At 42.3% G+C, this 22,516-nt stretch overlaps 1 protein-coding gene and 1 non-coding gene across 2 annotated transcripts in view; both read right to left on the bottom strand.

Annotated features, from left to right (window-relative positions):
• Window positions 1-22,516, bottom strand: part of LOC145411872 (tyrosine-protein kinase RYK-like) — a 241,053-nt gene that overhangs the window by 7,175 nt on the left and 211,362 nt on the right. The window contains exons 6-15 of the mRNA XM_080281831.1: window positions 22,239-22,398; window positions 21,493-21,661; window positions 17,279-17,300; window positions 16,941-17,080; window positions 11,826-11,897; window positions 10,937-11,048; window positions 3,027-3,186; window positions 2,301-2,453; window positions 1,849-2,008; window positions 339-475 (exon numbers count right to left, since the gene is read on the bottom strand). Coding sequence (XP_080137957.1) covers window positions 339-475; window positions 1,849-2,008; window positions 2,301-2,453; window positions 3,027-3,186; window positions 10,937-11,048; window positions 11,826-11,897; window positions 16,941-17,080; window positions 17,279-17,300; window positions 21,493-21,661; window positions 22,239-22,398 — 1,285 coding nt within the window. The remainder of the gene's footprint in view (window positions 1-338; window positions 476-1,848; window positions 2,009-2,300; window positions 2,454-3,026; window positions 3,187-10,936; window positions 11,049-11,825; window positions 11,898-16,940; window positions 17,081-17,278; window positions 17,301-21,492; window positions 21,662-22,238; window positions 22,399-22,516) is intronic.
• On the bottom strand, window positions 5,022-5,140 carry LOC145411992 (5S ribosomal RNA). Its single transcript, XR_013899504.1, has one exon. It is a non-coding gene; the product is annotated as a 5S ribosomal RNA (ribosomal RNA).

Raw genomic sequence — 22,516 nt, 5'->3', positions numbered from 1 at the left:
AACCTGCACTGGCTCAATCCAACTGGAGCGCCTCAATTGCCCAGTAAACCACCAGGCGCCATAATTTGGTTATATGGTTAGTAAATGGCTTGCTGGTGTACAGGAAACCATTTGGCTTGTCACTCAGTGTAGAGTCATCCACAGCCAGAAGAAAGAGGAAGGAATGAAGGAAAGAAAGACAGAACAGGAAGGATGGAAAGACGGAAGGAAGAGGGAATGGGTAGGCACCTGAGAGCAGCACTATATCAAGTAAATGAACCAAAAGAGGAAAAATAATTATGGGGTCATCTAAAAAATAAGTTGAGAAGAAACTACTGTAACATGGGATTATGACTCACAGTTCATCTGGGCAGTTGTTGGGCTGAGCAAGGCGATATCCATCTCTGAGGTAGCCAGCCATTTCAAATGGATCCACCTCAACATATGGTTGCTGCCCCAGTGTACTCAGTTCCCATAGCAGCACACCAAACATCCACTGCAATATGGTACGATGATGAGAGTGGAGGAGATCAACTGCATAGAGAAACTTAAGTTTTCCAATACAGAAATTACAGAAATTTAAGTATAAATCAAATAAAGTCATATGAATATCTGAATGCCCCCCTAACCTCCTGACTGCAAAGAAGTACTGGATGACAGATGGGTGGATTCTCATATCCAGCCTCTACAACCCACACACAGTACTTGCCAGTCCCATTCACACAACTCCCACTCATGACTATCTGTCTATCTATCTATTGCCAGACACCTTAATCCCGTTTGGGGTGGCCACAAACAAATCGCCTCCAAGTTGCCCTGTCCCCCGCTATTTCACTGCCCTGCTCCCAACTCACACCCCCCTCTTTCATATACCTCTTCACCCCATCCCTCCATCTCATCCTTGGCCTCCCCCTCCCTCTTCCCCCTTCCACCTCACTCATATACACTCTCTTCGTCAGTCTTTCACCCTCCATCCTCTCCACATGGCCAAACCACCTCAGTGTGTTCCTCATAACGCTTCCTATCACATCCACATCCACACCACAACGCTCCTTTATATCCTCATTCGTCAGCCTGTCTCTCCATGTGACTCATGACTCATGACTTCAATTCAAGCCATATTGTCACACATTTATTTTATATGTTTGTGGTACACCAAGCCTTTATGCATTCCTCTTCCAGCCTCTGTTCTGCCTCATGGCCATTGTAACACCGGTTTATTTTGTTCCTTCGCCCAATCTACCTTGCACTTCCGATACACACTTCCTTCTTTATCACTGCATATTCTTTCATTTGAGGTATGTGTCATCATTTCTCTTATCATTTATCACTTTACTTTTTATTAACTTTTTAATTTAATGCCACTCACAAACATTCACAGAACTATGAACTGGTTTGTAAAATTCTAGTTTACAATTAGCAAGCTGTTAAAAAAGGAAAACAGTTTCATCTGCATCTAAGAGACTTGAAATATTTCATTCTTCATCTTTCATCACCAGATTTACTTCTGTTTCTAGTTGTTATTTTGACCTGTCTCATTATCCTAACCATGTCCCAAGGGGACATCACTCAACCTTGTCTTCTCCACATATGATAATGAATGACTTTACCTGTGTGGGCTTGAATGGTGAATAAAATATATGTGGCTTATTTTTGCTGGGCATTCTGATGATAGTTCCCTTACTTTGTGTGCATGTGGTTTTCATTCATCTGGATCCTACCCAATCAATGTGTAATAGTGAGAACATGGACAGGATCATAATGAGATGAAATCTAATCTACAGAGATACACCTACAGTATATATTCAATAAAAATCCCTCCTTCCCAAACAACATAATATCCTATTAATCAACAGCACAAAAACCCACCACATCATTGGCTGGTGTGAATTGTTTGTGTACAAGAGCCTCTAAGCTGAGCCATTTCACTGGCCTGTTTTCGTTATCCCCAAGACAATGGTAGTCGCGAGGAAACAGATCTCGAGCAAGGGCAGTATCACTGACCCGAACTTGTAGCTCTGAGTCGATTCTGAAAATTAGAAATTAGATGAGGAGTGAGGGGAAGAAGAAATTGGAAGGGCAGCAAAGATGTTAAGACAGACGAAGAAGTGGAGCAAAATGAGTACTGACAATGTAAGTGCAGCATTCTTTTGCTATAATTGTTGGTTACAATATGCTGAAAGATGTGCTGAATTTGAGGGAAAATGCCTCAGTTGGCCTACAAACATATTGTACTGAAATTTTCATATAAAATTACATTTTCATTTTTTGTTTACTATTGTGCAGTGGTACTTAATCAGTGAAAGTTCTCTCCTCCTTACAGACAGTTGCGAGTGGCAACATCTTTATGGAGGAGGCGGTGATGGTGGAGATGGATGAGGCCAAGACAGGCCTGGATGGCCACATGTACCACATCCCTTGTTAGTAGCTTCACCCCACCCTCACCTGACCCTCGGCCGCAACCAAGCAGATACCTGTGGCACAGAGATAAATGGTAACAGTAGCAGTCAATCCTTTATTACTCCTTTTGGACTAAAAAGAACCCTGAGCACAGGATGGCCCAAGGGTAGATTAACATACAGTGTACAGTACAGTATATGTCATCTTTAGGGTTATGATAACCTGTTCAGTTTAATAACATGATGATGATCGGACTGTTTTGTACTGCATCCTTTATCAAGGCAACATGCTTGCATGTATGGTCCTTGATCAACTAATGGGGTTCTCCATGCTGCTTGATCTCTGGCAGCCTCTCCCTTAACTCTGAGGTCACACTCTATGACCTTGTCCCAGGTCTGTTTTGGTCTGCCTCTCGCAGCCCTACCCTGACGTTCACACTTTCTTTTTGTAAGATAATGTGTCAATTTCTGCCGTCTGATGATGTATGACTGTATGTTCACATATTCAGTTTGATTTTATGATATACGACATATGTAATATGCTATATATAAGCCTCCAAGGCCAGGCAGTCAAGGGAAGATTCTGGACTCATAATGGATGATCTTGTATGGCTGAGAGAAATCCTAGCAGTCTCAGGGTTAACATACGTCTTGAGGTTGGAGAGTCCAAGGTGAGGGTAGAGGAGGAGGGGATGGCGTGGATCAGTAAGACACACCCCTAACACGGGAAGGAGGTGCTGATGGTGAAGTCCTGCCAATAAAAGTCCCTCTCGCACCACCAGCCGTGCCTGAGATGCTGACACCTCTCCTGTTGGGAGGATGAAAGATGCTAGAAACAAAATAAAAAATGTGTGACAAGCATTACAGTTAAACAAAGACAGCCATCTATTTTTGATGTGCAACTCAAATGATCTCTCCTAAACATTTCCTACACTTCCATGGAAACTAAATTTCCTAAAGCTATCCTTTGCTTGCAAACTTTCCTGACTGGCAAAAATTCAATGCCAAAAACAACAGCAGTGTAAATATGTGCCTACAATGACAAATAAAATTTAACAGAAACTGTATAAGAAGAATACATTTGCTTAGAAATACCAATATATACAAAATCAAATTTAGAGATGTTTTGAAGATAATGCCCCAATCAGTTTTCAAAGTACTGAGTATTTGGTGTCCCATTTTCTCCAATCACACTAAGTAACATCTGATATTAAAATATTTTTAGATATATAAATACTGAGCTCCCTATGTGTCAACAAGTGGGTTGGTGGAGGGTTAGTGCCCCTCCCCGTACAACAAATAACTCAAAGTCAAATGGCCACCCCTTATGGGATTATGGTGTCTGGCAATAGACAGATCGATACTGTAAATACTGAGTGTGTCAATGGTGTAGGAACCCATCATTCACTCAGCTGATGCAGTGCAACCTTCATGTGATTCTACACTGAGTGTGACATGCAAAATAGTTTCTTGTAGCCCTGGAAATCATTTACTAGAACAGGGTGGTTAACCTTATAGCCCAGGACATCAGTACGGGCATGCAGCCTCATAATATGCAGTCTTAATAATGCTTCTTTGTGGCATGCAGGAGGAGGAAGGGATGGGGTTCAGCTTTCATTAAGGGACCTTTTCAAGGCTGAGCAGTGTGGGATCCCACTAATTCCACTCTGCCATGAAAAGTTGCCACCAAGTGAAAAGATTTATCACTCACGCCCTAAATGTCTGGACTAAGTAACCTACCCCTCGGCCCTTATACTCTCAAGGGGTAAAGCGGGACTGGATGAGGAATGGATGTGTGGTGTCTACTCTGTAAGATGAAGTAATGAATTCTGAAAGCTTACATGGCAAGTGACTGATGTGTAGACAATTTTTAAGCACTCTCCTGATACTGACGAGTCTATAAGAGAGCATGGCAAATATCTATTATAGCAGTGCATTTTGTGGGGAGTCAATCCCACAACAATTGTTACCTGCTGGCCAAATATAGCACACTAACTAGTGGCTGCAAGCTATTCCACTGCAAAAATGGGCAATTTGTTAATATATACACTCAAAATCATTACAGTACAGTGCCGTATCTAGTTTCTAGCTTATTTCCATTCCACACAACAGTAAACAATTGCTATCAAACTGACGATGTAAAAATAATATTGTGCTATAAAATACAGTACTGAAGTTGACACAGACATAGGGTACTTGTAATCTGTAAATGTAATCGATTGTAATCGATTACAGACTTCTGTGTAATCGTAATCGATTACTTAGGCATTTTTTTCAAAGTAATTGCAATCGCAATCTATTACTCTCATATTGTAATCGTAATCATGGTTACTTTTACGATTACAAGGCCCCAGGTAAGTTATTCTTCCACAAATACTCGTCAAGAATAAAATACTGTACTGTAGTTCAGTGTCAAACAGTCATATATACACCATAAAAGTCCACAAGTAATATGAAAACAAAAGTGAATTGTAGGTTATTACTTAGAAGCTTCCATATACCTCATTCATTCATTCATTCATTCATTCATTGCCAGACGCCATGTATCCCGAACAGGGTGGCCAAGGGCTTCGAGTTAGTTGTTTTTACAGGGAGGGGCACTAATCCTCCACCAACCCCACTTGAAACATAGGGAGAACGTTATGCCAACAGCATCTGGTGTTCCCAGGTGGTCACCCATCCAAGTACTAACCAGACCCAACGTTGCTTAACTTCGCTGATCAAACGGGAAGCGGTGTACTCAACGCGGTATGGCCGTTGGCTAAGCTAGAATAATAACACCTGGGAAGATCTCAGTTGGTAGAAAAGTTAATAGAATGACCTAGAAAATATCAGTTTTACATTACTGGATGATGTTTTTGCTATTAAAAACTAACTTCAGCTATTTACTTAATCAATGTCAAGCATAAAAGAAACGTGCTCATAATTATATAGTGCATAAAAGGAGGGTTTTTCAAGAATACTCCCCCAGTATCCCTGCTTGTTGTAAAAGGCGACTAAAAGGGTTGGCGGAGGGTTAGTGCCCCTCCCCGGAAAACAACTAACTAAAAAAACAAACAAGAAGCCTCGGACAAGGACTGACCAAACGATGATGACCCAGGACCGGACAAAGGACTTGGTAATGGGTACATGGAATGTAAGAGGAGCGAATGATGAGGTGAAAGAGAGAGAGATTGTCCAGGTGCTTGAGGGTGTGAAAGTGGATGTATGTGGAATAACTGAAACAAAATGGAGAGGAGAAAGTGTGAGAGAATGGGAGTATGGATGGGGTATATGTTCAGGAGCAGGTGAGAATGAGAGGGCAAAGGAAGGAGTATGTATAGTTGTGAGTAAAAGATGGAAGAAGAGCATAAGACAGTATGGATCAGTTGGGTCAAGGATTGTGTGGGTAAAGTTGAAAGTTGGAATACAAATGTGGGCGATTGTGTGTGTGTATGCGCCAACACAAGATCGTGCTAGAAGAGTGAGAGAAGAGTTCTGGACAAATGTGGAAATGTGCATGGAAAAGTTTGGAAGGAATGAGAGAGTGTTTCTGATCGGTGATATGAATGGTAAAGTTGGGAATGTGAAGGTGGATGGAATAGCTGGTGAGTGGGGTGTGTCTGTTGAGATAGATGAGAATGGGAGTGCATTAGTGGAAATTTGTGCTGGGAGGGGGTTGGTGCTAGCCAATACCCTCTTCAGGCATAAAATGATCCACAGGTATACATGGCGAGTGATGAGAAGGGTGGGTGGTGAACTGAATGAAAAGAAGGCAATGCTTGATTATGTGTGTGTGGATGAAAGGATGCGAAGATGTGTAATGGATGCAAGAGCTTATAGAGGTTGGGGGAGTGGACTTTCTGATCACTACTTGGTGGTGGCCAGAATTAGGATTCAAGTAAGATGGAGGAATAGAAGGGAAAGATGAGAGGAAGGAGTAGTTGCAAGGAGAGTGGAAAGGTTACAAGAGGATGAGAAAAAGGCAGAGTATAAGAGAGAAGTGGAGGAACGATTGGGCAAATATGAATTGGAGCAGATGAGAGACGTGGAAGGTGTGTGTAGGATATTTACAGAAGAAATATGTGCAGCATGTGATGTGGTGTGTGGAAGGAAGACAAGATGGAGGGGGGTGCACGGAACAGCGGGGTGGACTGAAGAGGTGAGACAGGCTGTGGCACAAAAGAAGAAAGCATACAATGAATAGATGAGAAATAGGGGCGTGGAAGAAGTTGAGAGGCAGAAGAGAGAGTTATATGTAGAAAGGAAGAGAGAGGTGAAAAGATTAGTAAGAGAGAGTAAGAAGAGAGTGGATGAGGAATTTGGAAGGAATTTGAGTGTAGAAAATGTTCTGGAAAGAGGTGAAAAGAGTAAGACAGGGTGGAAGTGAAATTAGCAGGGGAGTGAAAGATAAATATGGTAGATTACTAGTGGAGAAGGGAGAAAAAGTGAGCAGATGGAGAGAACACTTTAAGGAATAGTTGAACGTAGAGGATGGAAGTAATGCAAGTATAAGTGGCTGGGGAATGGCTGGGAGAAGGAGGGAGGTGAGAAGACAGGAAGAAATCAGTAGGATAGAAGTTGTGGAAGCAATGAAGAAAGTTAAATCAGGGAAAGCCCCAGGAATTGATGGAGTGTGTGGTGAAATGCTGAAGCATGGGGGAGAGATAGTAGTAGAATGGATGTGGAAGATGTGCAGATTGGCTGGGAGGAAGGTAGAGTCCCAGAGAATAGGAAGTCAGGTATAATTATTCCCTTGTACAAAGGAAAAGAGGAAAAAGAAGTGTGTGGTAACCATAGGGGCATTTGTTTTCTTAGTATAACAGGAAAAGTGTATGGTAGGATACTTATTGACAGAGTTAGAGAAAGAACAGAGAAATTAGTTGGAGAAGAACAGGGAGGCTTTAAGAAGGGAAGAGGTTGTGTGGATCAGATATTCATTCTTAGATCTTTACTGGAAAAGTTTCTAGAGAAGGGAAAGAAGTTGTATGCGGCTTTCATGGATTTTGAGAAAGCATATGACAAGGTGGATAGACATGGATTATGGAAAGTATTAAGAATATATAGAGTAGATGGGAAGTTGTTGAATGCTGTGAAGAGTATGTACGATGGTGCGAAGGCTGCAGTGCGTGTGGATGGTGAACTAAGTGAATTTTTCTCTTTGAAAGTCGGGTTGAAACAGGGATGTGTCATGTCGCCATGGTTGTTCAATCTGTACATGGATGGGGTAATAAAATAGGTACAAGGTAGGGTAGTGGATGTTGGAGTGGCCCTGGTAAGAGAGGATAGTGTTTGGAAACTCCCTGTACTGTTGTTTGCAGATGATACTGTGTTGTTGAGTGAAGACGAAGGGGAGCTGCAAGGCTTGGTGAATGAGTTTGGGTGAGTGTGTAAGAAATGGAATCTAAAGGTGAATGTAGGGAAGAGTAAAGTGATGGTCTTTGAGAGAGGTGAAGTCAGTGAATGTACAGCAAGGTTGGATGGTGAGGAATTGGAAAATGTGAGTATGTTTAAGTACTTGGGTAGCGTGATGAGTAAGGATGGAGGTCTGGAGGGTGAAGTGCTTGAAAGGGTACAGTAGGGAAGAAAGGTTGCTGGTTCTTTGAAAGCAGTGATAAGAAACAGGGAAGTGAGCATGGAAGTGAAAAAGTTACTACATGACAGTATTGTGATACCAACTCTAACGTATGGAAGTGAAGCTTGGATGTTGTTGGAAGGACACAAGTCAAAGAGTGAGAGCAGTGGAAATGAGTTATTTAAGAGGAGCCAGTGGAGTCACATGGAGAGACAGGCTGACGAATGAGGATATAAAGGAGCGTTGTGGTGTGGATGTGGATGTGATAGGAAGCGTTATGAGGAAAACACTGAGGTGGTTTGGCCATGTGGAGAGGATGGAGGGTGAAAGACTGACGAAGAGAGTGTATGTGAGTGAGGTGAAGGGGGGGAAGAGGGAGGGGGAGGCCGAGGATGAGATGGAGGGATGGGGTGGAGAGGTATATGAGAGAGGGGGGTGTGAGTTGGGAGCAGGGCAGTGAAATGGCGGGGGACAGGGCAACTTGGGGGCGATTTGTTTGTGGCCACCCCAAACGGGACTGAGGCGTCTGGCAATAAATAGATAGATAGATAACAGTACTGTACATGTTATCATGATTGTAATCTCAATTACATCTTATATAATTGTAATCGTAATCAATTACGATGCAAGTAAGATGGAGGAATAGAAGAAGGGAAAGACGAGAGGAAGGAGTAGTTGCAAGGAGAGTGGAAAGGTTACAAGAGGATGAGAAAAAGGCAGAGTATAAGAGAGAAGTGGAGGAACGATTGGGCAAATATGAATTGGAGCAGATGGGAGACGTGGAAGGTGTGTGTAAGATATTTACAGAAGAAATATGTGCAGCATGTGATGTGGTGTGTGGAAGGAAGAGAAGACGGAGGGGGGTGCAAGAAACAGCGTGGTGGACTGAAGAGGTGAAACAGGCTGTGGCACAAAAGAAGAAAACATACAATGAATGGATGAGAAATAGGGGCGTGGAAGAAGTTGAGAGGCGGAAGAGAGAGTTATATGTGAAAAGAAAGAGAGAGGTGAAAAGATTAGTAAGAGAGAGTAAGAAGAGAGTGGATGAGGAATTTGGAAGGAATTTGAGTGTAAAGTGGAGGGACTGTAAGAAAATGTTCTGGAGAGAAGTGAAAAGAGTAAGACAGGGTGGAAGTGAAGTAAGCAGGGGAGTGAAAGATAAAAATCGTAGATTACTTGTGGAGAAGGGAGAAAAAGTGAACAGATGGAGAGAATACTTTAAGGAATTGTTGAACGTAGAGGATGGAAGTAATGCGAGTATAAGTGGCTGGGGAATGGCTGGGAGAAGGAGGGAGGTGAGAAGACAGGAAGAAATCAGTAGGATAGAAGTTGTGGAAGCAATGAAGAAAGTTAAATCGGGGAAAGCCCCAGGAATTGATGGAGTGTGTGGTGAAATGCTGAAGCATGGGGGAGAGATAGTAGTAGAATGGATGTGGAAGATGTGCAGATTGGCCTGGGAGGAAGGTAGAGTCCCGGGGGATTGGAAGTCAGGTATAATTATTCCCTTGTACAAAGGAAAAGGGGAAAAAGAAGTGTGTGGTAATCATAGGGCATTTGTCTTAGTATAATAGGAAAAGTGTATGGTAGGATACTTATAGACAGAGTTAGAGAAAGAACAGAGAAATTAGTTGGAGAAGAACAGGGAGGCTTTAGGAAGGGAAGAGGTTGTGTGGATCAGATATTTATTCTTAGATCTTTAGTGGAAAAGTTTCTAGAGAAGGGAAAGAAGTTGTATGCGGCTTTCATGGATTTGGAGAAAGCATATGACAGGGTGGATAGACAAGGATTGTGGAAAGTGTTAAGAATATATGCAGTAGATGGGAAGTTGTTGAATGCTGTGAAGAGTATGTACGATGGTGCGAAGGCTGCAGTGCGTGTGGATGGTGAACTAAGTGAATTTTTCTCTTTGAAGGTTGGGTTGAAACAGGGATGTGTCATGTCTCCATGGTTGTTCAATCTGTACATGGATGGGGTAATAAAAGAGGTACAAGGTAGGGTTGTGGATGTTGGAGTGGCCCTGGTGAGAGAGGATAGTGTTTGGAAACTCCCTGTACTGTTGTTTGCAGATGATACTGTGTTGTTGAGTGAAGACGAAGGGGAGCTGCAAGGCTTGGTGGATGAGTTTGGGAGAGTGTGTAAGAAACGGAATCTAAAGGTGAATGTAGGGAAGAGTAAAGTGATGGTCTTTGAGAGAGGTGAAGTCAGTGAATGTACAGCGAGGTTGGATGGTGAGGAATTGGAAAATGTGAGTACGTTTAAGTACTTGGGTAGTGTGATGAGTAAGGATGGAGGTTTGGAGGGTGAAGTGCTTGAAAGGGTACAGCAGGGAAGAAAGGCTGCTGGTTCTTTGAAAGCAGTGATAAGAAACAGGGAAGTGAGCATGGAAGTGAAAAAGTTACTACATGACAGTATTGTGATACCAACTGTAACGTACGGAAGTGAAGCTTGGACATTGTTGGAAGGACACAAGTCAAGAGTGAGAGCAGTGGAAATGAGTTATTTAAGAGGAGCCTGTGGAGTCACATGGAGAGACAGGCTGACGAATGAGGATATACAGGAGCGTTGTGGTGTGGATGTGGATGTGATAGGAAGCGTTATGAGGAACACACTGAGGTGGTTTGGCCATGTGGAAAGGATGGAGGGTGAAAGACTGACGAAGAGAGTGTATGTGAGTGAGGTGGAGGGGGGAAGAGGGAGGGGGAGGCCGAGGATGAGATGGAGGGATGGGGTGGAGAGGTATATGAGAAAGGGGGGTGTGAGTTGGGAGCAGGGCAGTGAAATGGCGGGGGACAGGGCGACTTGGAGGCGATTTGTTTGTGGCCACCCCAAACGGGATTGAGGCGTCTGGCAATAGATAGATAGATAATAATCAATTACTCTTAGTTTTACTGTAATCATAATCGTAATTGTAATCTGAAGTTTGCAAAGTACTGTAATTGTAATCGATTACAATACCCCTGTAATCGCCCCATGCTTGGTTGACAGAGACAGAATATTAACTCACCAGTCACTGTTTTGAGAATAACTGACAGTGAGGCACGGGCATATGGGTCTCGGTAAACCCCTTTGTGCACCCGTCCAAATGTCCCCTCTGCCACCACTTCACCTACTTCTATCTGTAGTTGGGAGGAAAATGGTATAGTGTAACAGTTTCTTTTGTTTAGAAAACTTAAGACTAAGTTATAACCTTCTTAAGGATATGAACTCAATATGGTATAGTTGGTATGAAAAATTTCTGCACCGAAATCTCCCAAATTCATCACAGTACTATTGTATGTACAGTATATGCCATAAATACTTGACATAATTTTCCTTTCACATATCCTTTCATAAGATGGATGGATGAAATACTTTATGGATAGTCAAAAAGACTTCCTACAAAAAATCACAATAGTGTATGCTGCCACTCTTATAAAAAAAAATACTGTCTCTCCTCCAACAAACCTCCAACATTTAAATGGAAGGAAGGATGCCACTAATCACAATCTTCTTCTATTAAGGAAACTACTAATTAAAATTTTCATAAGCATCAACATAATTACATTCTCATGAACTAATTCTGACATTTGTGTGCTTCACATGAGGGGCAACTTCAGTCACTGGCTTGATGTCCAGAAGAGCCTGAGGCCACAACCATGACAATGACAACCAAATTAATTACTGTCTGAGCAAATAGTTTTGACTAACTCTTATGACAGAAATGTGAGAAAATGAAAAGAAATTCATGACTGCCACAACTTCTGGCAGAAATTCCTGATTCCAAATGTTCTGTCATCACATCACCCTAAGTTATAGCAAATCAACTGTCTCATTACTTACCAGATTCCTTGGAGCTCAAGTTTACTGGCTTAATGTGGCACTTGGAAAAACAAAATGCCTATGATACGACTCACCTTCCACCTGTCAATGGCCAGTTGTCGCACTTTCTCACTGTGGTCCATAGTGCGGGGGTCCTTCCATGAAGCCTACCAGCCAAACAAACCCATACACAGTACATTACTTCATGTGCATTAACAATTACATGTCAGGTAAACATTACAAAAAGTTGTCCAGTATACATAATTGAAAATATATCAAGTGACTAATGAAGAAAAGAAACGGCAGAAAGTGGAAAGAGAAGTGAAAGTTAGTTATATTTTTCTTTACATAAATAAAATGGAGAAAAATTAAAAGTAAACATACTTTACAATAATGTGTATGTGTAACTTCACCTTGTCAAATACAGTGGGGTGATCAAGACTAAAGTTCTCTAATTTAGCCTTGGATATGAACTGATAAGAAAAAAGTAAGTCCCATCAGGGTTATTCCTCCATTTTTCTTGCTGCAGAAGTTACTATGTTACCTGTATAATATGTGGTGAGCAATGGGGTGATCATATCCCTACATTAACACAGTGCATGGAGGGAGGATTTTTAGCTACCTACCCCACATTACTCATTTGCCTTTTAAATGATGGGAACACAGTATAGACATAATATTACTTCCTCCCAATTCCTCTGGATGAAAAAAGATATACAGTAATTATAGTTGGTGCTCCAATTGGATTGAGCCAGTGGAAGGTTTATATCCAAGGGTTGGGGCTCATTGCTCATGTAATGCCACTCAGAGACGAGTGAGGCTGGTCACTCTCATCTTATATGTCAGGACCAACTTGCCTAGCCCAGGGCACCTGCACTCATCATGGGGAAACACAGGATTGGATGGACAAATGTATACAGCTTATGTAAAGCTAAGCACGGAATAAGTTTTGGACCTAAGGTTAAGCCAGGATTCCAGGGGTTTGAATGGCAAATAAATGGGAGTGTGGTCCATACAAGGCAAAGTACACAACCTCTTTCTATCATTTTTTTTCTTGCTCTCTGGACTTTTCCTCATGCCAGTTTAAGGTGGGAAAGGAGGTCTGGATGATGGTGATGATGAGCCACAGTCCTATATAGGTAGTAGCCTCATTGCTTATCAAGAAGGATCACAATGAGCTGTTGCTGGTCCCTGGACAAATACATGTTGATGGAGCCTGAGATAGGGTCTTCTGGTGATCGTTCGCTGCATTTAACAAATGTCTGCATTGTGGCAGTAAAGTGTGTATGTCAAATATTTTGTGGTGTATGGGAGAGCATTACAATAAGGGTGGTGTGGACCGCTGGTGAGTTGTATTTTATGTTGGTAATGAAATATAGATGAGTGATGATCAGACCACATCATAACTCACATGGTGTATTTATGTCCATTTGGGAGGAGGCAGTTTCAGCAGAATAATTTATTGGACAAGTTCAAAAAGGATACTGTTAAGAAGAAGATTAGGGATTAAAGATGGCTGTGATGGCCATGTACTGTGGCCATGTGAAGTGATTAGTGCTGAAGGTAGGGTGTTTTCTACTGTACCAACATCTATCTATCTATCTATTGCCAGACGCCTCAATCCCGTTTGGGGTGGCCACAAACAAATCGCCTCCAAGTCGCCCTGTCCCCCGCCATTTCACTCCCCTGCTCCCAGCTCACACCCCCCTCTCTCATATACCTCTCCACCCCATCCCTCCATCTCATCCTCGGCCTCCCCCTCTCTATTTCCCCCTCCACCTCACTCACATACACTCTCTTCGTCAGTCTTTCACCCTCCATCCTCTCCACATGGCCAAACCACCTCAGTGTGTTCCTCATAACGCTTCCTATTACATCCACATCAACACCACAACGCTCCTTTATATCCTCATTCGTCAGCCTGTCTCTCCATGTGACTCCACAGGCTCCTCTTAAATAACTCATTTCCACTGCTCTCACTCTTGACTTGTGTCCTTCCAACAACGTCCAAGCTTCACTTCCGTACGTTAGAGTTGGTATCACAATACTGTCATGTAGTAACTTTTTCACTTCCATGCTCACTTCCCTGTTTCTTATCACTGCTTTCAAGGAACCAGCAACCTTTCTTCCCTGCTGTACCCTTTCAAGCACTTCACCCTCCAAACCTCCATCCTTACTCATCACACTACCCAAGTACTTAAACGTACTCACATTTTCCAATTCCTCACCATCCAACCTCGCTGTACATACACTGACTTCACCTCTCTCAAAGACCATCACTTTACTCTTCCCTACATTCACCTTTAGATTCCGTTTCTTACACACTCTCCCAAACTCATCCACCAAGCCTTGCAGCTCTCCTTCGTCTTCACTCAACAACACAGTATCATCTGCAAACAACAGTACAGGGAGTTTCCAAACACTATCCTCTCTCACCATGGCCACTCCAACATCCACTACCCTACCTTGTACCTCTTTTATTACCCCATCCATGTACAGATTGAACAACCATGGAGACATGACACATCCCTGTTTCAACCCAACCTTCAAAGAGAAAAATTCACTTAGTTCACCATCCACACGCACTGCAGCCTTCGCACCATCGTACATACTCTTCACAGCATTCAACAACTTTCCATCTACTCCATATATTCTTAACACTTTCCACAATCCTTGTCTATCCACCCTGTCATATGCTTTCTCCAAATCCATGAAAGCCGCATACAACTTCTTTCCCTTCTCTAGAAACTTTTCCACTAAAGATCTGAGAATGAATATCTGATCTACACAACCTCTTCCCTTCCTAAAGCCTCCCTGTTCTTCTCCAACTAATTTCTCTGTTCTTTCTCTAACTCTGTCTATAAGTATCCTACCATACACTTTTCCTATTATACTAAGAAGACAAATGCCCCTATGGTTACCACACACTTCTTTTTCCCCTTTTCCTTTGTACAAGGGAATACTTATACCTGACTTCCAATCCTCCGGGACTCTACCTTCCTCCTAGGCCAATCTGCACATCTTCCACATCCATTCTACTACTATCTCTCCCCCATGCTTCAGCATTTCACCACACACTCCATCAATTCCTGGGGCTTTCCCCGATTTAACTTTCTTCATTGCTTCCACAACTTCTATCCTACTGATTTCTTCCTGTCTTCTCACCTCCCTCCTTCTCCCAGCCATTCCCCAGCCACTTATACTCGCATTACTTCCATCCTCTACGTTCAACAATTCCTTAAAGTGTTCTCTCCATCTGCTCACTTTTTCTCCCTTCTCCACTAGTAATCTACCATTTTTATCTTTCACTCCCCTGCTAACTTCACTTCCACCCTGTCTTACTCTTTTCACCTCTCTCCAGAACATTTTCTTACAGTCCCTCCACTTTACACTCAAATTTCTTCCAAATTCCTCATCCACTCTCTTCTTACTCTCTCTTACTAATCTTTTCACCTCTCTCTTCCTTTCTACATATAACTCTCTCTTCCGCCTCTCAACCTCTTCCACGCCCCTATTTCTCATCAATTCATTGTATGCTTTCTTCTTTTGTGCCACAGCCTGTCTCACCTCTTCAGTCCACCCCGCTGTTCCTTGCACCCCCCTCCGTCTTCTCTTCCTTCCACACACCACATCACATGCTGCACATATTTCTTCTGTAAATATTCTACACACACCTTCCACGTCTCCCATCTGCTCCAATTCATATTTGCCCAATCGTTCCTCCACTTCTCTCTTATACTCTGCCTTTTTCTCATCCTCCTGTAACCTTTCCACTCTCCTTGCAACTACTTCCTCTCGTCCTTCCCTTCTTCTATTCCTCCAACTTTCTTGTACTTTAATTCTGGCCATCACCAAGTAGTGGTCAGAAAGTCCACTCCCCCAACCTCTATAAGCTCTTGCATCCATTACACATCTTCGCATCCTTTCATCCACACACACATAATCAATCATTGCCTTCCTTTCATTCAGTTCACCACCCACCCTTCTCATCACTCGCCATGTATACCTGTGAATCATTTTATGCCTGAAGAGGGTATTGGCTATCACCAACCCCCTCCCAGCACAAATGTCCACTAACGCACTCCCATTCTCATCTATCTCAGCAGGCACACCCCACTCACCAACTATTCCATCCACCTTCACATTCCCAACTTTACCATTCATATCACCAATCAAAAACACTCTCTCATTCCTTCCAAACTTTTCCATGCACACTTCTACATTTGTCCAGAACTCTTCTCTCACTCTTCTAGCACGATCTTGCGCTGGCGCATACACACACACAGTCGTCCACATTTGTATTCCAACTTTCAACTTTACCCACACAATCCTTGACCCAACTGATCCATACTGTCTTATGCTCCTCTTTCATCTTTTACTCACAACTATACATACTCCTTCCTTTGCCCTCTCATTCTCACCTACTCCTGCACATATACCCCATCCATACTCCCATTCTCTCACACTTTCTCCTCTCCATTTTGTTTCAGTTATTCCACATACATCCACTTTCGCATCCTCAAGCACCTGGACAATCTCTCTCTCTTTCACCTCATCATTTGCTCCCCTTACATTCCAGGTTCCAATTACAATGTCCTTTGTCCGGTCCTTGGTCGTCATTGTTTGGTCAGTCCTTGTCCGAGGCTTATTGTTTGTTTTTTTAGTTAGTTGTTTTCCGGGGAGGGGCACTAACCCTCCGCCAACCCTTTTAGTCGCCTTTTACGACAAGCAGGGATACTGGGGGAGTATTCCTGAAACCCCCCCCCCCTTTTTCCTTTTTTCTTTTCAAATAGCTGGGTGTTGCAATATATGCAGTGTTACAAGGATGGGATGGATCAAGTACTGAAGCTATAAATTCTGCATCTTAGCTAATGTAGTCTTTAACTGGACACATTTTAATATCCTGGTAACAGTTATCTGTACAGTATTTGTAATCTTTGTAGCTTACATCCTGTTCTTATCCTGAAAGCTTTGTTCTGTCTTGCAGTTTTCCAAACTTGCAGTTGAGCTGATGGAAATACAACATGGGTTGAGATTATTAAAGACTGTGCCGATCAACTGTACGTAAACTCTTCCTGGCGACTTCTTGTTGGTCACAGGTACTATAGGTGCTTGTGAATTATTTTTGAGCACTGAGTTTATGAGTAGCCCTTACAATGTTTTTTGTGTGCTGAGAAAATGTCATGTATGTATCGAATGTGAATTCACACCTGAGAATGGAGGGAGGAGGCGCAGCAGGAGGCATGGGAGTGACGTGAAGCCGGGAGGGAGTGGGCAGGGGAGTAAGGCTGTGAGTAGACCTGGGAGAGAGGGGAAGAGGCATAGTGCAAAGATTCCCCTCCCCCTCCTCCTGTGCTGCCGTTGGTCCATACAGACTGTGGGAGATAATGTGATTAGAGATGTGAGAGTAATACTGATGAGATTCAGAGAATAAAACAACTCTAAGCCAGTATTTGAGCAGTACATGGTAAAGTTGATTTCAAATTCAGCTCCAGCAATATGAAGACTACTGATCAGTATACAGTGCCATGTATGACAAAATGAATACTTACTTTACATTTTCTCTTTTTCTGTCAGTCAGACAGCATGGCAGGGATAATGGAAATATGGTTAGCATGAGCAAATATCTAATGCAGTATATGTAAGGATAGGAAACAAGGCAAACAAAAGTAAAGGATGTTACAAAAAACAGAGTAATCATCTGAAAGGAGCATGACAGAAAGTGCAAAGAAAAAAAGCAAATAACTGTATCAATGAGAAAAATATTAAAATACTGTATGATATAAAGTTGCATTTGGTAACATAAAAAGTTGAATGAAAACTTCAGTAACACTTGAGATTAACAGTAACAGTGCACAAATACAGAACGTCAAGAAATGTTTGTATCTATCTTGGCTACACACACAAAAGTATCCTAATTACAACATTGGAGTTTACTGTTAAAAAGGCTCAAGCTGGACTATTAACCTATTGCCCAAAACTCTGTCCAAATAACTGCTACAGGACTAAAAAAAAATAATAATAAACAAAACTAAACTAAAAGAACATCACTCATAGAAAGCCTCATTATTATTTTACTTTTTACGGTGAGATTTCATTGAAATTTACTTCAGAATACTGTACCATATATAGCTAAATGGTAGAAATATAATAGCCTACACAAAAGGTTATCCACTCACTCATTTTCAGATTTCAACTGGAGTTGTTGAAGGGATTTTTATTGGAAAGCATACTGATTAGATATGAAAGTAAGTGTGCAAACCTACATGGTTATTTAGAATAAAATTAACTGCCTCACATCCCAAATGAATGGCATAAAAGAATTCATTTACACACACGAACTAAAGTACTGTAATGTTGAATTTTTAAATTATCCTTGTGCATTTAAGAGCACAACAAATTACAAAAAGATTGCTTATAAAAGTTTCATTGCTACCTGTAATGGTGATCTAACTAATTTGCTCCATTTTATACAGAAAAAAAGTTTTTAATGTGCTTTATACTTAGCTGTTTCAAAGATATTTTGTGCAGCTATTTCATGACACAGTATTTTACGTTTGACCATTATATTACGGCACAGGTATCTGACTTCTTTGCAAGGTGATCCTGTGGACAATAACCTATTTCCCTATGAAAAATGTTTTAAGATTTTGGAATACATCCTGGAATTACAATGTTGACTTTCAGTATAGTAGTCTTCACTTTAAATAATATATATACAGTACAGTATATATATATATACTGTATATTGTGGTAGGTGGGGGCACTCACCATCCACTCACTTGATGTAGTGCTGCTCTCGGGTGTCTGCCCTTTCCTCTCCATCCTTCTTTCCTTCCATTCACTTCTGTCTTTCCTTCCTTCATTCTGTCCTTGTCCTTCTGCCTACGGGTGACTTTACACTTCCTCTTCTGTTTTTCTTTCCTTCATTCTTTCCACTTCCTTCAGCCTGTGGGTGACTCTACACTGAGTGACAAGCCAAATGGTTTCCTGTGCACCAGGAAACCATTTACTATGCTGGGTAGTAACCATATAACCAAATTTTGGCACCTGGTGGTTTAGTAGGTAATTATTGCGCTCCAATCGGATTGAGCCGGTGAAGGTTTATACCCAAGGTGGTTGGGGTTGATTGCTCATGTAATGTCACTCAGGGATGAGTGAGGCTGGTCACTCTCATCTTAAATGTCGGGACCAACTGCCTAGCCCCGGGCTCCTACGCTTCTCATGGGGCAATGTGGGGTTGGATGATGGATGGATGGAACATATATATATATATATATATATATACTGTAGAGAGAGAGAGAGAGAGAGAGAGAGGTTGGAGGGGTGGACTTTTGGACCACCACTTGGTGGTGGTCAAAGTTCAAATGAAATGGAGAAATAGAAGAAGTGAAGGACAGGAGGAAGTAGTTCTTACAAGGAGGGTGAAAAAGTTACACGGGGATGGAGAAAAGGCAGAATATTAGAAGGAAGTCGAGGAGTGATTGGGTAAATATAGATTGGAGCATATGGGACACGTGGAAGGTGTATGCAAGATATTCACAGAAGCAATCTGTGCAGCATGTGAGGTGGTGTGTGGGGTGAAGAGAAGACGATAGGGGATGCAGGGAACAGCATGGTGGACTGAAGAGGTGAGAGAGGCTGTGGCACAAAAGAAGAAAGCATATAGTGAGAGCATGATGAGAAACGGGCGTTGAAGAAGTTGAGAGACGGAGGAGAGAGTTATATGTCGAGAGGAAGAGAGAGGTGAAAAGATTAGTAAGGGAGAATAAGAAGAGAGTGGATGAGGAATTTGGAAGGAATTCAAGTGTAAAGTGGAGGGACTGTAAGAAAATGTTCTGGAAAGAGGTAAAGAGAGTTAGACAGAATGCCTGAAAGTTAGTTGGGGAGTGAAAGATAAAAATGGTAAATTACTACTGGAGAAGGGAGAAAAAGTGAGCAGATGGAGAGAACACTTCAAGGAATTGTTGAACACAGAGAATGAAAGTAATGCAGGTATAAGTGGCTGGGGAATGGCTAGGAGAAGGAGGGAGGTGAGAAGACAGGAAGAAATCAGTAGGATGGAAGTTGTGGAAGCAAGGAAGAAAGTTAAATCCGGGAAAGCCCCTGGAATTGATGGAGTGTGTGGTGAAATGCTGAAGCATGGGGGAGAGATGGTAACAGAATGGATATGGATAATGTGCAGGTTGGCCTGGGAGGAAGGTAGAGTCTGGGAGGATTGGAAGTCAGGTATATTTATTCCCCTGTACAAAGGGAAAGAGGAAAAAGAAGTGTGTGGTAATCATAGGAGCATTTGCCTTCTTAGTGTAATAGGAAAAGTATATGGTAGGATACTTATTGACAGAGTTAGGGAAATAACAGAGGAATTAGTTGGAGAAGAACAGGGAGGTTTTAGGAAGGGAAGAGGTTGTGTAGATCAGATATTCATTCTTAGATCTTTAGTGGAAAAGTTTCTAGTGAAGGGATAGAAGTTGCATGAAGCTTTCATGGATTTGGAGAAAGCATATGACAGGGTGGACAGACAAGGATTATGGTAAGTATTAAAAATATATGGAGTAGATGGGAAGTTGTTGAAGGCCGTGAAGAGTACATATGAGAGTGCTATGGCTACAGTGCGTGTTGATAGTGAACTGAGTGAATTTTTGTATTTGAAGGTTGGATTGAAACAAGGATGTGTCATGTCTCCATGGTTGTTCAATCTGTATATGGAAGGGGTTATGAAAGAGATACAAGCTAGGGCAGTGGATGTTGGAGTGGCCCTAGTGAGAGAGGGCAGTGTTTGGAAACTACCAGTACTGTTGTTTGCAGATGATACTGTGTTGTTAAGTGAAGATAAAGGGGAGCTGCAAGGCTTGGTGGATAAGTTTGGGAGAGACAGTAAGAAACAGAATCTAAACGTGAATGTAGGGAAGAGTAAAGTGATGGTCTTTGAAAGAAGTGAAGTCAGTGAATGTACAGTGAGGTTGGATGAGGAGGAAATGGAAAATGAGAGTGCATTTATGTACTTGGGTTGTGTGATGAATAAGGATGGAAGTTAGAGGGTGAAATGCTTGGAAGGTTACAACAGGGAAGAAAGGTTGCTGGTTCCTTGAAAGCAGCGATAAGAAACAGGGAAGTGAGCATGGAAGTGAAAAAGCTTCTACACGACAGTCTTGTATTACCAACTCTACCGCACGGAAGTGAAGCTTGGACCTTGTTGGAGGGACACAAGTCAAGGGTGAGTGCAGTGGAAATGAGTTACTTGAGAGGAGCATGTGGAGTCACATGGAGAGACTGACTGACAAATGAGGAAGTGAGGGTGTGTTGTGGTGTGGATGTGGATGTGATAGGAAGTGTTAGGAGAAATACACTAAGGTGGTTTGACCACATGGAGAGGATGGAGAGCGAGAGACTGACGAGGAGAGTGTATGTGAGTGAGGTGGGGGGGGGAGAGGGAGGGGGAGGCCAAGGATGAGATGGAGGGATGGAGTGGAGAGGTATTTGAAATAGGGAGGTGTGAGCTGGGAGCAGGGCAATGAAATGGCAGGCGACAGGGCAACATGGAGACGATTTGTTTGTGGCCACCCCTTACCAGGTTAAGGCGTCTGGCAACAGACAGATAAATAGACAACAACTTTAAGTAAAGATGTGGTGCTAATTCATCAGTAACTTAATTACGATCTGATTTTAACAGAAACAACTTTCAATGAAGATTATCTGTACATCTCTGACATATACCAAGGACTTACTGTGTACAGCAAGGAAATAAAAGTGAACCCTTACCTCACTGGTCAGTATGGGAACCTTTCTGAAGGATGCTATAGTGGCATAAGAGTTGCTCCTAAGAGAAGGTGGTCCCCCTCCTGAGGTGGTTGTGCCCCCCCCAGCACTGGCCCCGGTGCCCCCTCCAACATACCCAGGGCCACTGTAGTAACGGCATGTCAGTGATCCCCTGCATGGTGAACAACTTGTATTTAAGCCCTTGAATCAGCTGACTTTTTTTTTGGGGGGGGGGAATACAATTTTATAAAACTTGGAAGAGGCTTTTCCAATTGGAGGGTTACATAATGCCTTTCTTACCCTTGGTCTATGAGCTGTTTACTATAAGCTGAATAAAATTGTATATATAAAAAAGAAGAGGGTGTGAGTTGAAGAGAGGGCAGTATGATTGCAGAGGACAGGGTACACAGAGGTGGTTCATTTGTGGCCATCTATTCCAGGATTAAAGTGCCGGGCTCTAAACAGAATGGCAAAGTGATAAGATTAACTATTAAACACACACAAAATAAACTAAATGATCAAACAACTTAACTGACGGCTTTACTTTTCCTTGGCTTTAAATCTATCAAGAGTAACAATTCTACACAGATAAACAAACTAACTGACTGAAATGACTGCTCTATTTCCCCTTGGCTCTGGCTGGACTGAAAACTACAGTATAAATAAAACTTTTAATATATAGTACTAAAATGAATAAGGTATTACACAGAACAGCAGATGTAGTGTACTGTGGTGTACTTGAGACTGACCTGGTGCGTGTGGTCTTGCCCCGAAGATAGAGAACAGCTGCCAATGTTAGGACTAGGACGGTGGCTGTGGCAGCAGCAGCCACAGCCAGGTACAGACTTCCTAGTGATGTAGATGCCCATTCAGGTCGTAGATAAACAGACTCATTCCTTGGGGCCAGTTCTACAGATATGGAATGAAGATGAGTTGTTTTTACTACAACAGACGGATCTGATGGTCATGCTGGTACGCTGTTTATGTAACTGATAGGATCTTAGAATCATGCACTAAGAGGAATTTT

This window comes from Coenobita brevimanus, chromosome 91 (genome assembly GCF_032717465.1).
Source record: "Coenobita brevimanus isolate Jiangsu-jjx chromosome 91, ASM3271746v2, whole genome shotgun sequence".
Taxonomy (NCBI): Eukaryota; Metazoa; Arthropoda; class Malacostraca; order Decapoda; family Coenobitidae; genus Coenobita; species Coenobita brevimanus.
Note: the sequence above shows the minus strand (reverse complement) of the source record. Positions and strands in the feature narration are given on the sequence as shown.